We start from the raw sequence: 14620 nt of genomic DNA on the forward strand, positions 1-14620 counted from the left end.
ACTGTATACAATTCTTAAATACTCTATGAGGTTTAAATGTGAATCTGCACTGGTAAAATCGCTCACAAAATAACCCTGTGAGCAAAATATTTTTTGTAAATTTAAGATATTACACACTTGTGAATGGAAGCTGATATGTAGCAGACAAGTATTGGCTTTCTATGACTAAGTATCATCAGAATACATGTTCAGAAAAGAATCTAACCAGGTATCATCCATGGTGGCTAACAGAGACTAACAGCCTACTCCTAGCACAGTGGCCAGTTCTCTGGTGTCACATGCCAAAAGTGTTGTCTTAAAACATTAAGCTTCCTGATTTCAAGCTTTTACATAAGTAATACCTCAACAAACAATAAATGATTTTTATTATTTAATAATCTTTATTTTGGTGGTTCCTTAGCTAAATCAGAAATATGTACAGAGCTCATTTGTTAACAACTGACAGCACAAAATCAATTTTCAATTAAGTATAAGTTAAGTAAATTTAGTGTTTGCTCTTTAATACGCAGAAATAACTCTAAAAGGTTATACTGTAGGAAAAAATCTAGAAATTATTAAAACACTACACAACTTGTTTCTCAAAATCAAGGGCTTTAGTAAAAATGGAAGGTATGATTTATAGTCACCTATAATGCCCCAAATTATGGTTGCATTCAAAAACAGTGGTAATTTTATGCTTAATACATACCTAGAAGTGGTGACATATTCTGAAATATACGAAGTAACTCTGGTGTAATACATGGGCTGTTTTCCAAAGTCACTAACCTAGGGGAAAAAAACAGACGATTAAATCACTTTCCATAACCATTAAAGCTATGACTATAAAAAGTACCAAAGATATCCAACTTGACTAGTAATCAAGAAAATATAAATTATAACCAAAACAAGGTACAATTTTACTCCCACCAGATCAGCAGAATTTTAAGTGTGACATACCATGTATTGTCAAAGCTATAAAAGTGGGAACTCTTGCATACTGCTAACAGCAGTGCAAGTTGATATAATCACTTTGGGAAATAATTATTATCTGGTAATACTGAATATGTATATGTGTATATACCTATGACCTGGCACTATTTCTAGGCAGAAATGTGCACAGGGCATAAGGTCTTATACATTTGCTCTAGGAGTCATGCACAAGAATGTTCAGAGTCGCATTATTTGAACAACAAACAAAATGGCAAATGAGTAAATGAATTGTTACAGTCACACCATTAAGCTCATCACTATGGATGAATCTCCAAACAGGAAGCAAAAAAAGTAAGTTAGAACACATATGATACAATTTATATAAAGTTAAAATATACTGTTTAGAGATACACACGCATATGTGATTCTAAAAGCATTAAAACACAAGAAAGAAAACCAAGAAATGAAAACGAAAAAATCAGTATAGTGGGTTATCTCTGGCATGGATGCAGGAAGATTCAACAAACATGCCACACCAGGGGCTTCAAAGACATTCTTATTGTTGTATTTCTTACCCAGAGTATGGAAAATTGATTTTCATTTTATGTAAGTTATAAATAATTATAAACAATATGACCTCATATTATTTTGTGTCTATGAAATACTTCACAAATTTTAAATGACAAAATCAGGTAATCTGGGCAGGATATTACACAGGGAAAACCAGCTACCCCCAAAATGAAGTACTTCCAACATGCACAAGCAATGATGTCTTTGACACCTTAACTTGATCAACAGTAACAGGATTTTAAAGATAAAGACGAATACCATATGATATCACTTATATGTGAAATCTAAAATATGGCACAAATGAACCTATATGCGAACAGAAACAGACTCAGAGACACAGAGAACAGGCTTGTGGTTGCCAAGGGGGAGGGGCCTGGGGGAGGGATGGACTGGGAGTCTGGAGTTAGTAGATGCAAACTGTTACATACAGAATGGATAAACAACAAGGTGCTGCCATACAGCACACGGAACTATATTCAATATCCTGGGATAAACCATAATGGAAAAGAATATAAAAAAGAATGTATATGTGTGTATAACTGAGTCACTTTGGTGTACAGAAGAAATTAACACAACATTGTAAATCAACTATACTTCAATAAAAAATAAATTTAAAAAACAGCAACAGGATTTTATTTCATTTTTAAAGAATAAAACTTCAGGAAAGGTAAAAAAAAAAAAAAAACATTATCCTATTCACCTTTAAAATAACCATGAAGCCAAAAGAAAAACTACACTCCAGTCCTGGGGTTTCACCGAGAAAAAAATTGGAGGTCATATTCTAAATGCCAAAAGATGTTTAAAAAAACTCTCTTACTCAATAGGTCCAGATTAAGATTCTATCTGAAGCTTGTTCCTTCCCTTCTACTGTCATTACCTTAGTAAAAAGGCCACTCAGGTCATTGTCACTCTCACTTCCTATGCTAGTTCCCACAGTATAAACTATGCTATTCAAAAGAGGAAAAATCTTGAAGAACTTAAACTACTTAAAAATAAAATGACATGGTTTGTAATTCCAGATTAAACAAATAAAGACTTGGAAAGGAGAGGGAGTGAGGCAAAGTCAAAGCACTAAATTCTTTACCATCAGGGAAAGGGAGAAGTTAACTATTTTGACGAATAATTAGACAAAGCTATATGTACCTACATCTTTGACTAGAGAAATGTAAAATTTAATGTTATCCTTCCACAAAAAATGTAGAAAAGAGAGAGCATAAAGTAAAAAGACAGACATATCAGTTCAACAAATAAATATAAGACCATTAAAATTCTTTTGAAGTAAAGCCTCTTTGGTTAGGTTAAAATATAAAATTAAAAAATTTGCTCTGTATAGAACATAAATAAATTTCAAATAAAAAAGCTAAAATATAAAAGATGAACATAGATAGTTAAATCAAATCTAAACAAAATAAACCATACAATATTAATATAAAATTTAAATGCAAAAGAATTAAAAGGTGGAAAATTAATCACTGCATATATACATTATATCACATGATGCTTCATAAAAAATTTTAAATATATTTTATTTATTAAATCTTATAACACTATACAAAAGTACCAAAATTTTGTGCAGTTATATTTTTTTAACTTACAGATCAAAAACGCTAGAAATAAAAAGGGGCACTCACATGAAGAAAAGTGAATGGGATATTTTAATACATCAGGGTCAAGATGAAAAAGCAAAATAATGTGAACTAACAATCTACAAGTTAAAAAGAACAGATATACATGAAAGTCTGCATCTTTGATACTATCATTACTATTTATGTGAATATATTACAAAAATAGATACTATAAGAAGTCACTAAAATTCACATTAAGTTTAAAAAAATTGTACAAGTGGTATGTTATATTTACAATGCAATAAATCCAGGCCTGAATCATATATTTTAATATCAGCAAAAAAATAAAGAATGTTGGGTCAAAGAAGTCATGAAAAAAAAAAATCAAATAATCAGTCTGAAAAATTTTTCTTTGTAAACAAGACCACAAACATCAGCTGGTACTGGTAAGCCCTATCAGTTCAAATTTCCATTCCCCAAGATAACTATTTTATACCTTTGTCCCCACAAACCTCTCTCATCTTATAAATACTCCCATTCCAGCCCATGCCACTCAATTGATGACTATACTTCATATTTTGTTGAGAAAACAGAAGCTATTAGATGGAACACCTTCCCATCTCATTCTACTACAATACAGAAACCTATCTTCCTGCCTTGAGTTAAAATGGATGAAATACCCCTGCTGCTATTTAAAGAAAAAAAAAAAAAAATCAACTCCTTCCACTTATGCTGAATCCCATCCCTTCTTGCCTCCTTCAATTATCTCACTCTCTTGAGCTTCATCATACCTCTAGATCTTCATTCCCACACTAGCCAACTGTTACGCAATTTCAACATCCTCTCCATAGTAAAAGCTTTCAAACAAGCTGTCAATGCTCACAGTCTGTACTTACTTAACTCCAATTCATTCTTCAATCTACTCCAGTTCTTCCTTCTGTTCTCACTACTCCACTGAAACCCCTCCTATCATCTCCATTCACTTTTCTGTACACTCTTACAAGGACAATCAGCAACATTTGACATAGTTAACCATTCCCTCTTTTAGGAAATATTCTCTCTTGGCTTGGTTTTCCTCCTATATCATCTCTGATGGCTTCTCGTGTGACCTCAAAATGTTTTTTCTTCAGGATTCTGCCCTGAGCACAAGGCCCTCTATCTGCCCTTTCCTTCCTAGGCAATCTCACCTATTCTCAGACTTTATAAATCATACACAACATGTTAACCACTTTACAAACAGTATCTCATGCTCACAACAACCACATCAGGTAGAAATTATTTTTCCTCATTTTACAGAAGGAAAGGCTCACAGAAAATGATTACAAACCTAATGCAGTGGTATACATGGGATTGGCCACCTCTATCTGCTTCCAAATATGAGTTCTAACCCGTTAAGAAAATTATGTTAAGAAGTGTGTACCCTGATTCTTTAAATAATCTTAGCTTTAATAAATTTGATAAATTTTTTAATGTATCCTAATGATTTAATTTTGTTTACATAGAACGAAAGCTAGGAAAAAAGAAATTACCATTAGTAGAGCAATGCACTTCTATTATTACCTGTTCATATAATCCCTAAAAAATTTATATACCTCTCATTAACACATTAATATACTAAATCTGTAATTATATTGATAAGTATATGAGTCTGCCTCTTTATTATAACTAATATTTTTAATTTTTATGATAGATACGATATACATATGGTTACAGAAAAGTATCTCTGTGCCAGAGATTAATGTTTTAATTTGTAATCTAGAGTAGAAGTTGGCAAACTATAGCTCATGGGCCAAACCAATACCCTTTTTCTGTAAGTGATGTTTTATTGGAGCATAGCCATGTCCATTTGTTTATATATTGTCTATGACTGTTTTGGTGCTGAAACAGCAGAGTTGAAGAGCTGGGACAGAAAGTACATAGCCTGTGAAGCCTAAAATAATTACCATCTGCTCCTTTAGGGAAAAAGTTTGCCAACCTCTGATCTAGAGTAATCCATCCTGTACGAATAAAAATATATGAATATAAGAGGCTCCAACACATGCTAATTTCCAATCATTTAAGTCACTTAAGTTCAAACAACATAACCTAGAAAAGAATATGAGAAACACAAATTGCAAATTAATAAGTATCCACCTAGTTATGTTTTTAAATTGTTCATCCAGTATTGATACAGATCGTTAATTTTACCATTTGCATCAAAGACAATTTCTTAGAATCAAAAAACTGTTCATTCCTAGACATCCAAGCAAAACTGAAGGAAGGGAGGGAGGAAGGGAAGAAGGGAGGGAAGGAGTGAGGGAGGGAGATACCACAAATGTTTATTTTTTCTGTGGTTACTTTCTATGATTTGCTTTTTTAATTCCAATACCAGGTTTTTACATTAGAATTTTAAAACCTTTCCTGTATTACTAATTACATCTTATATAAAGATTGGCCCTGAAGAAAACTGCTGCCATCAGTAAGATGAAGAAAAAAGATTTCTAGTCAATGCTCAGTCTGTACTTACTTAACTCCAATTCATTCATTTCACAGTTTGTAGCTCTGAGATGCCACAGAAACAGGGTTTGTTTGTTTTTTTACCTCTTAACACTATGTACTACTTACTCAGTAAAATAATAAGCCAAGACTAAGTAGCATTAACATTTAGGGCTGAGGTATTCTATCTCAGTACTTACTGGGTAAAGTAGTAAGAGGTTGAAAATAACTCAATATCCCCCAAAACATCTCATTTAACACGCTGGAAGTTTTATGTCAATTTTTAGTTTTGATCAAGATTCCCCATTTTACATTCCAAATTCCAAAAGATGAAATTCAGGTGAGTTCTTACTGAAACTTCCTCTCTAACTTTGACTATTATAAGCCTACACTGAGTGACAGCTGCCAAGAAAAGTTGGAGCTATGTATTATGTTACCCAGTTCAGGGAAACTGATTTTATGTTTTTGTTTTTAAATGCTGAGTTTTTAAGCCCTAGTACATGACCTTTGCTTTACTGCCATGAGTAGGGAAGGCCAAGAAAATAAATAAATAAGATCCACGGTATCAAGTTTTTCCTCTTACCATAATTCTAAACCATCTTCCAGAAGATAAACATGTGGAGGCTGGGAAACATCTGTACTCAGTTGAATAACTGGGAGCAGGAAAGGGTACAGGTTCTTGCTGTCTGCTCCTAATCCCTATGGGAAGTATAAATAAAACTTAACATAAGATACTCTATGGTCCCACTTCCCACCAAAAAATCACCTATCATATTAAAAAGCCCTAAAACCAACTTATAAAAAATCAATCAGTCAGATTTTAAAAGAATGGTTCTAATTATAAGCACTACAAAAACAAAATTAGTTCTGTTTATAATTGGAAAAAAATATTATTCAATTGCCTAATGGTAGTAAAACCATATACACCAAGGCTACACACATCTGTTCATTTTAAGAGATTTCTCATATAAATATTTATTTTCCCTTCTCTGATGACTGAAGAGGTGTTAACAGTGATGTATTAAATTCTACAAATTATCTCACCTAAATAACTAAGCTAAAATGAACCCAATCTAAATGTTCATCAGTAAGATAATTAAATTATAATACCTTCATATTCTAGAATACTGAGTAGCCATGAAAAAGGATTAGGCATGGAATGAAAACAATCTCAAAAATAATGACAAATTGGGATTAAAAAGAAATGTGTATAACAATTCCACATGCCAAACAATTTTTTTAAATAGCTATGTATCTGATATGAAGATACATGCATAAAAATGTTTCTTGGGAGCAAACAGAAAAAACTGTTAACACTAGTTAAACATGGATATTGGAAAAGGATGTTGGAAAAAGGTAAAAGGAGTCTTTTTTTAATGTGTGCATATTTTTTAATGAAGAATTTCTGCTAATATTTTTAATGAATTAAGACTATAAAGATGGAAGAAGAAGGGATTTTACTTTAAAATTCTACTTTGACTAATTACTGTCTTATGGAGGCTGACTCAGTGTATCACACTAAATCTAAGCACTTTGAAAGAAACAAAAAGGATAGAAAGTCAATTTTTAATTCATAATAATCTCTATAATCTGATAAACACAGAAAGGAAACCAAACTATCAAACACCTCCTCACCTAGAAAATAATTCAGATGTCAATATAGTTGACATATAATTACAATGCAACAAAATATATATGTATTCCCCTTTTGATGACATATGTATGTGTATATATATATACGAATTTTTATCAGTGAGGTATAGATACTTCAGTGGAAATACATAAAGCTTATCCTTAAATATGTTAAGTTTGGCCCTTTCTATAACTAAGCATCAGTTGAAAGACTTTATTAAAGATTTTTCCAAAGGAAGAGATTTATAAAAATGTCACATTTCATAAAGTAGTAAATTGGGCCTTAAAATTCAGTTAAATTTCACTCTCCATAGCTCAATTCTTAACAGAACAAAAAAGAAAAAAAACATGAAGAAAAACTAGTAAAGTTCAGTTTTAATATCAAGCAGACTTAATATTTCCTAGGAATGTCAGAATCTACTTACTTAGTGCACATTCCAATGAGCACAGTATGCTAGCATTAGCAAAACTAAAGTAAGCAACTGCTAAATACATAAGACTCTCTCAGTTAAAGCCTGAAGAAATTTACCTTTGTAATCTAGTGGCTTGAAGAATGTGTCCAATCCCAAATATGCAGCTTTAAGTAAATTTATTTGAAAATTCTTTCAACCCACAACTGTAACTGAAAGACACTGTCTACAATACTATGAAATAATTACAGTTAGAGCTATAAGATGTTGTCTACAATACTATGAAAGCTCAAAAATAAAGTCATCAGTTATTAATAAAATTATCATAAATGCTTGAAGGGAGGAAATCATACTGTACTATAATTACATAAAACATAAAAGGAAATTAAAATTAGGTGAAAGGTATAAGGAAATCTCTCTGTATGATCTTTGCAACTGCCTATGAATCTATAATTTAAGAGGGGAGAAAAGAACAACACTCTCTAAAAACTGCTGTTTCTCAGGTTATTGTCTTTGGTTCTCTTCTCATGTCCCATGTACATGCTGATAACGTCCAAATATATTATCTCCAACCAAAACCTCTGAACTCCAGATACTCCAAATGACACGGGACATCATCACCCAGAAGGCATCTCAAACTCTCAAGTATACCAGTGAACCAACTCATTGTCTTCCTAAAAAATGGTTCCTCTTCCTGCATTTCCTAACTCAAGTGACATGAACCACTGTCTATCTAGAGATAAATTATATCACAACTACCTCCTGGTTCTTCCTCCTCCTCACCCCAAATCTAAACAATCCTTAATTCTATCTCTCTAATATTTTTCAAATTTTTCCCCTTCTTTCCATGGCTTTACTTCAGGTCATCATCTCTTTCATGGTTAACAGAAGAGCCTTCCAACTGTTTCCTTGAGCTTGGTTTAACTCCATTCCAAACCAGTGTCCCCACTGGTACACTGATTACCTTTCTAAAATACAAATGATAACATTCCTTCCTCTGAACTTCAAGAGATGTTTTTTATGCCTTCCTAACCAGACCCCCACACGCAAGCTCAGTACTCTATGTCGCAGCTATACCAAACAACTCCGTACTAGAAATCACTGTTAACTTCTGCAGAAAGCTGACAGACTTAACACATGCATTTACTACTGTGCTCTCCCAAGATCCACCAAAAGGATATATGAGGATGTGTTTTTAAAGACCTAAAACCATAAGTACAAAGACAGCATAAGAAGAGATAAAAGCAACTCATCTTTGGAAGCCGGAAAGAAAGACTGATTTAGCAGACTCAGAAAACGAAAGCTCAAAGCCAGCAGTGAAAAAGGGCAAGAAACCACCTGATTTATATCACAGAAACTCCAAAAGACTCAGGAACTGATAGTTCAAGGTATTTTGGGAAGGGGAGGTTGAAGAGGAGGTATTAAAAATAATAGGACCTCTGGAAGGTATTTTAAAAGACATCTGATGACGAGATCTCATCCAAGTACAACAATCAACAATTGGCCCTCTCCTGAACCCAGTATAGAACTGGCCATTTATTTTCTGGTTAAGTAAAACAAATCGTCTAAAGACAGGGAGATATCAGGTAATCAAGACTAGGGATACTATATAAAACAGGGAGATATAACGTAACAGACGGGAGACTGACGGATCTTTCACTAAGGAAAGATCTGAAAAACACGGAACCAAAACATTTGTCCCATACAAAAAAAAACCTCCAGCTAGATAATCCTAAAGGAAAAATCCACAATCAGCAAGCTTCGCATACATACTTAACCCTTCCAATTAGCTTTTTAGTGCCCACTCTTAAATTTATACAAAATGTTGATATAGCTCTTTTAGTTGGGTGATGGTTACCTAAGGACTCATTATACTGTTCTTCCTTCTTTTGTACATGCTTCAAATTTTCACAAGGGAAAAAAAAAAAAGTAGGCAACCAAGGATCAACATATATGATTAAAATATCTAATATGAAAAACAGAGAACAAAACAATAAAATAGAAAACAGCAACTTGAAGGAAACAGAGACCACACAAAGAGATGAAAGCTTAGAAGAATACATCATTAATATCCTTGTCAGAATAAAAGAAAACATTGTATTCATGAAAAAAAAAATGAAATGCTGTAAAATGATTATTCAACAATACAAAAAAGAACTCATCGAAGGGGGAGGGGAAAAATAGGATATGGAATGAAGAGACACAAACATGTATAAAATAATCAACAAGGATATATTACACAGCACAGAGAAATACAGCCATTACTTTGTAATAACTTTAAATGGAGTATAATCTATAAAAATATTGAACTGTCTATGTTGTACACCTGAAATTAATATAATATTGTAAATCAACTATACTTCAATAAAAATAAACAAATAAAAATTTTTAACTTAAAAAAAAAAGAACTCATAGACATTAAAAATATTATAGCAGGAAAGAAAAACTCAATAGAAAGGGTAAATGATAAAGTTGAAGAAATACCCCAGAAAGTAGAGCAAAAGGACAAAGAGAAGAAAAAGCAGAAATGAAGAAAAATACAGGGCTGGTTCATTCATCTATCATCTAAGTAATAAGAAGTTCAGAAAGAGACAGAAGAAAAACATGAAGGTGCAGAAATAATCAACAAAATACAATAGACTTATCTAGAACCCAAGAACACGAGTTTCCAGTTTACAATATCCACCACATGTCCAGAACAGTGGAATAAAAATACACCCACATCATCATGAAATTGAAAACAGGAACACAGAGAAGATCATACAAGTTGCCAAAGGGAAAGGAGAGATGTAACATTCAAGAAACGAGAATTAAAATGGCTCAGGATTCCTAAAAGCAACTCTAGAAGCTAGAAGACAAAGGAAAAATGCCTCTAAAATTTTGAGGGATAATCTAGAATTTTACACTCAGCCAAACTATTAGTCAATGTGAAAGCTGTAAGACATTTTCACACATGCAAAATCTGGAGAAAATTTACCTCCCACGTACCTTTTGCAGAATGCCACTGGCATTTATGGGCTCCATCAGAAAGAGGAAGTAAAACAAGGAAGAAGACAGGTACAGAAAACAGGTATCCTATAGAAAGGATAGGCAAGAAAAACCCTTTAGATGACACTGAAAGGGGATCCAGTTATAACAGCTGTGAACAAGCATAGAGTAAAGCCAGGCCACACGAAAGCACATAAGAATCTTCCAGATTCCAAGATGATGAAAGTAATAAAACACCTGATGTGTGTAAACACACTGAGGGAATATTTAGATAACAGGTGGAGAGAATGGATTCAGTTACATAGAAAACTAAATGTAGCAGGCAGAATTCTAAGATGACCACCTATGATTCTTAACCCCAGTGTACACACACCATTTGCCAGTTATTCAATCAAATGCTAATTTAGATATTACTTTACAGATGTGATTAAGGTCCCAAATTCAATGACCTTATGATAGGAAAATTATACAGGTAAGCCTGACCTAACCACATGAACCCTTTAAAAGAGAGTTTTCTTTGGCTACTTGCATAAAAGAAAGTTAGAGATTCAAAGCCTGAGGGGATTTGACAGCCAAGAATTTCCCCACTGCTGACACTGAAGATGGAAGGGGCCGTGTATCAAGGAATGTGGCTGGACTCTAGGAACTGAGAGGTGCCCCAGCTGACAGACAGCAAGTAAACTGGGACCTCAGTCCTACAGATCAAGGAATTGAATTCTGCCAACAAGCTGACTGAGTGTAAAGACAAATCTTCCTCAAAGCCTGCAGGGGAGAACTTAGCCTGGCAGACACCTCAATTTCAGCCTGTCAGACCCTGATCAAAGAGTACAGACAAGGTGTGCTGGACCTCTGATCTACAGAACTATGAGTTATTCTGGATGTTGTTTTTAAGCCATTACTTTTGTGGTAATTTGTTACACAGTAATAGAAAACTTATAAACTAAGCAAACAAAAGTATTATATAGGAGTGAAGATTAGGAGGATGGTTGTACAAGAAAGAAAATTAACCGTAACATAATGATATATGCTTTCAATAGCCTTTATATAGTCACACAAATAAAAACACTAAATAGTGACCTAATTTAAATTACAATCTAACTATATTGGGAGGATGGGAGGAATAGTAGTCATACAGAGGGATATATTGGGAGGATGGGAGGAATAGGAGTCATACAGAGGGAAATGAAAGAATTAAAATTTCATCTTCTAAACAGGGAGGTCAAGAGATAATGCCTAAAATGCTTAAATCAAGAATGAACAATATAAGTATGTTACTTAGAGCTAGAGAGATAAAAAGCCAAAGAGACAGGGCTATAAGTGTTGAAAGTGGATTCCTCCACCAAATAGGAAATGGAGATACTGCTACTTTTCATAAAAAGTCTTCAAGAACTCACTCCTTAACCTATCTACATACAAAACCGATCAATATATAAACTCAAAAAAAAAAGTATCCCATTCTCACATGTCCAGGGGGCTTTACATATGCTGGTCAATTTGTTTAAAATATCTTTACCACTCTCATCCCTGAACCACCGTATCTCATTAACACCTCTTGTTCAACACCATTTAACACCAACACTATCTGGGTATCACCTATGAAGGAAGCCTTCCCTGAGGTCCCACCTCACCCTCAAGTCTAAGATGGGTAACCTACCAAGTGCCCCACAGTACCATGTTCTTATTGCTAACAGAGCACTTAGCTATTCAGTCTTCCCCTAGACAGCCACATTCACAAAGAGCTTGCCCAATTCATTTCTGTATCCCAGTGTCTAGTACCATGTACTACATATTGCAACTGTTCAAAAAATCTTTATTAGATGAATGAATGCCTACTTCCACTGAGGCCAACTACTGCAGACGAGTAAGTTTATTTTCATCCATTATTACACTCTTCAGTCAGAGACTATCAGTCTGGGTTCCCAGAATTTAAAAAATGAAAACAAAAACAAAAACATACAAATACCTACACTAATATCTGCCTATTAAATTTTAAAATTCAAAGGGTGGCTTGTACACCAACTATATTTCAAAAAATAAATAAATAAAAATAAAAGTCAAAAGACGCATTGTTTTCCATGAAAGGAAACTTACCTATAATCCTACTATAATCTTCTCAAAGGACTGAAAAACTTATTTTAAGCTAGTCTCAATTTTAATACTAAATGTTATATGCTTTCTCCAGGAAGGGCAGATGATTACTTAGACGGAGGCTTGTATCCCTGGCCTATACAAATACACAGGGTACTTAAATGTCAGGATTAAAGGAAAAGGTCCTATATACTCCAAACATTCCATACAAGTTACTATGGCTTCCTAAGATTTCCTGAGGTAACACTGCCTGAAGAGACACACCTCCCTCATAAAAATCTCAAATTGAGTCTAAAAACAAATTTGGCAGGGATATAGGGCAAAAGATATGGGGATCACTCTTTGTTCTGACACTTACATGAGCAATCTCAGGCTACTCGTTAACCTTCTCTTAGCCTTTCTATCCCCAACTATAAAAGGGATATAATTTTTCAGGATAATCACAAGAATTAAAGGGTAGACAAGAAGAGATGCTAGGCCAGACATTTATTAAAAAGAAAGTACTTTAAAAAAAATTTTGTATCACTAATCAAGTATCTAAAACTGCTTCAGGAATTTGTAACTGCAAAACTCATCCATAAATATTTAGTGAAAGAATGAATTTATGTTTCAAAAAAGTACCAAGGTGACAGAGAAAGGTTTTTTTAAAACTAATATTAGACAGGTTTTTTTTTTTAACTTATTAGAACATTTCAGAGTAGTAATTCTTAATTTCGAAAGAGACCTCCCCATTGGAAAAAATCTATCAAACTTTGGGGCAAGGCAGTAAAAATCACTTGTGCATCCCTGTAGCCAGATATTCTAAGTCTTGGCATTAAGTGCTTTCCTCGCCATACTCTCACCATCAGACTATAATTCACTGTAACAGTTCAAATGAGGACTACAGTCCCATCTCTCGCTCTCTCTCTCTCTCTCTCTCTCTCTGGAATTTTAGGGTCCTCTCTTCCTGCTGCACATCCCCGTACCTCAAAGGCAAGATATTGAAAATCAAATTCATTCCTTCCCTCAAAAGCAATTCACCTGTTTTTCTGCCTTCCCAATATGTGAAAGGGAACATTTTTATATTAAATCAAGGAAAGAGAGTGAAAATGGAGAGTAACTTTATGCATAAGAGTTCTGAATACCAAGGAAGCTGCATACAAAGAACAAGTGACTGCACAAATCACGAGTCTACCATCACTGGGGAAAACTACATCTAATGAAAGAAATCGTCTTTTAAAAGTAGAGAATATTTTTAAGGGTCAAAAAATGCCCATAGTAAACATATAAAAGGTATTTTTAAACTGTTTAGATCACACATGAGACAAATGTAAGACCTTTTACTATCACTGACAAAGACCACATGAAAACAGTAAAAAATTTTAAAGAAGAAAAAATACTAAACTAAGAAACTGTGGAGAAGTAACTTACCTGAACAAGATGAATAAGTGTTGTCAGAATAGCACACCTCAACATATTGTGTTCTTCACTCTGCTTCCAAAGAAGAGGCAAATACTGTACCAAACACCCTACGTACGGTCGTATCTATCACAACAGGAGTAGAGGAAGCAAAAGAATTATATTAGTAAAGAAAGCGACTTACTTCAAGAAACGCTGACAGACCTAACAGGTCCCAGGCAGCAAATATTTAATATTTACTAGATGTAATATATTAGGCACATATCCTTTTAAAGATAAATTAGACATTACATAGAGACACAAAGCTCCATGGTAAATATTAACAATTTTAAACAAGTACCAAATTTATTGCATGAAATAAAATTTAGGAATAGAAAACAACATACTGAGGTCAGTTATTTCTTTAGAATTTAATAGAAAATGCTGTTACATCCTGGTTCTTCTTAATAAAACAGCTTATCTAATTGGAAATTATAGTGTCTTAAAAAGAGTTAGCACTTACTCATTCATTCAACAATTACCTAATGGCATCTTCCAAGTATCAGGCCCTGAAGACTAGGCACCAAAAAGAAGAGGATATAAAGG

At 33.6% G+C, this 14620-nt stretch overlaps 1 protein-coding gene across 6 annotated transcripts in view; it reads right to left on the reverse strand.

Annotated features, from left to right (window-relative positions):
• The window catches only part of IPO11 (importin 11), a 239983-nt gene that overhangs the window by 143111 nt on the left and 82252 nt on the right, over positions 1–14620 (reverse strand). For all 6 annotated transcript variants that reach the window (XR_014262244.1, XM_082457116.1, XM_082457118.1 and 3 more), the window contains 3 exons: positions 14048–14161; positions 6103–6218; positions 689–765 (listed from right to left, as the gene is read on the reverse strand). Coding sequence is in view for 5 of the 6 variants with exons in the window: in XM_082457116.1 (XP_082313242.1) it covers positions 689–765; positions 6103–6218; positions 14048–14161 (307 nt within the window). In the remaining variant the exon portion in view is untranslated. The remainder of the gene's footprint in view (positions 1–688; positions 766–6102; positions 6219–14047; positions 14162–14620) is intronic.

The sequence above is a fragment of the Balaenoptera physalus genome (assembly GCF_965194825.1).
Source record: "Balaenoptera physalus genome assembly, chromosome: 3".
NCBI classification, from domain to species: Eukaryota; Metazoa; Chordata; class Mammalia; order Artiodactyla; family Balaenopteridae; genus Balaenoptera; species Balaenoptera physalus.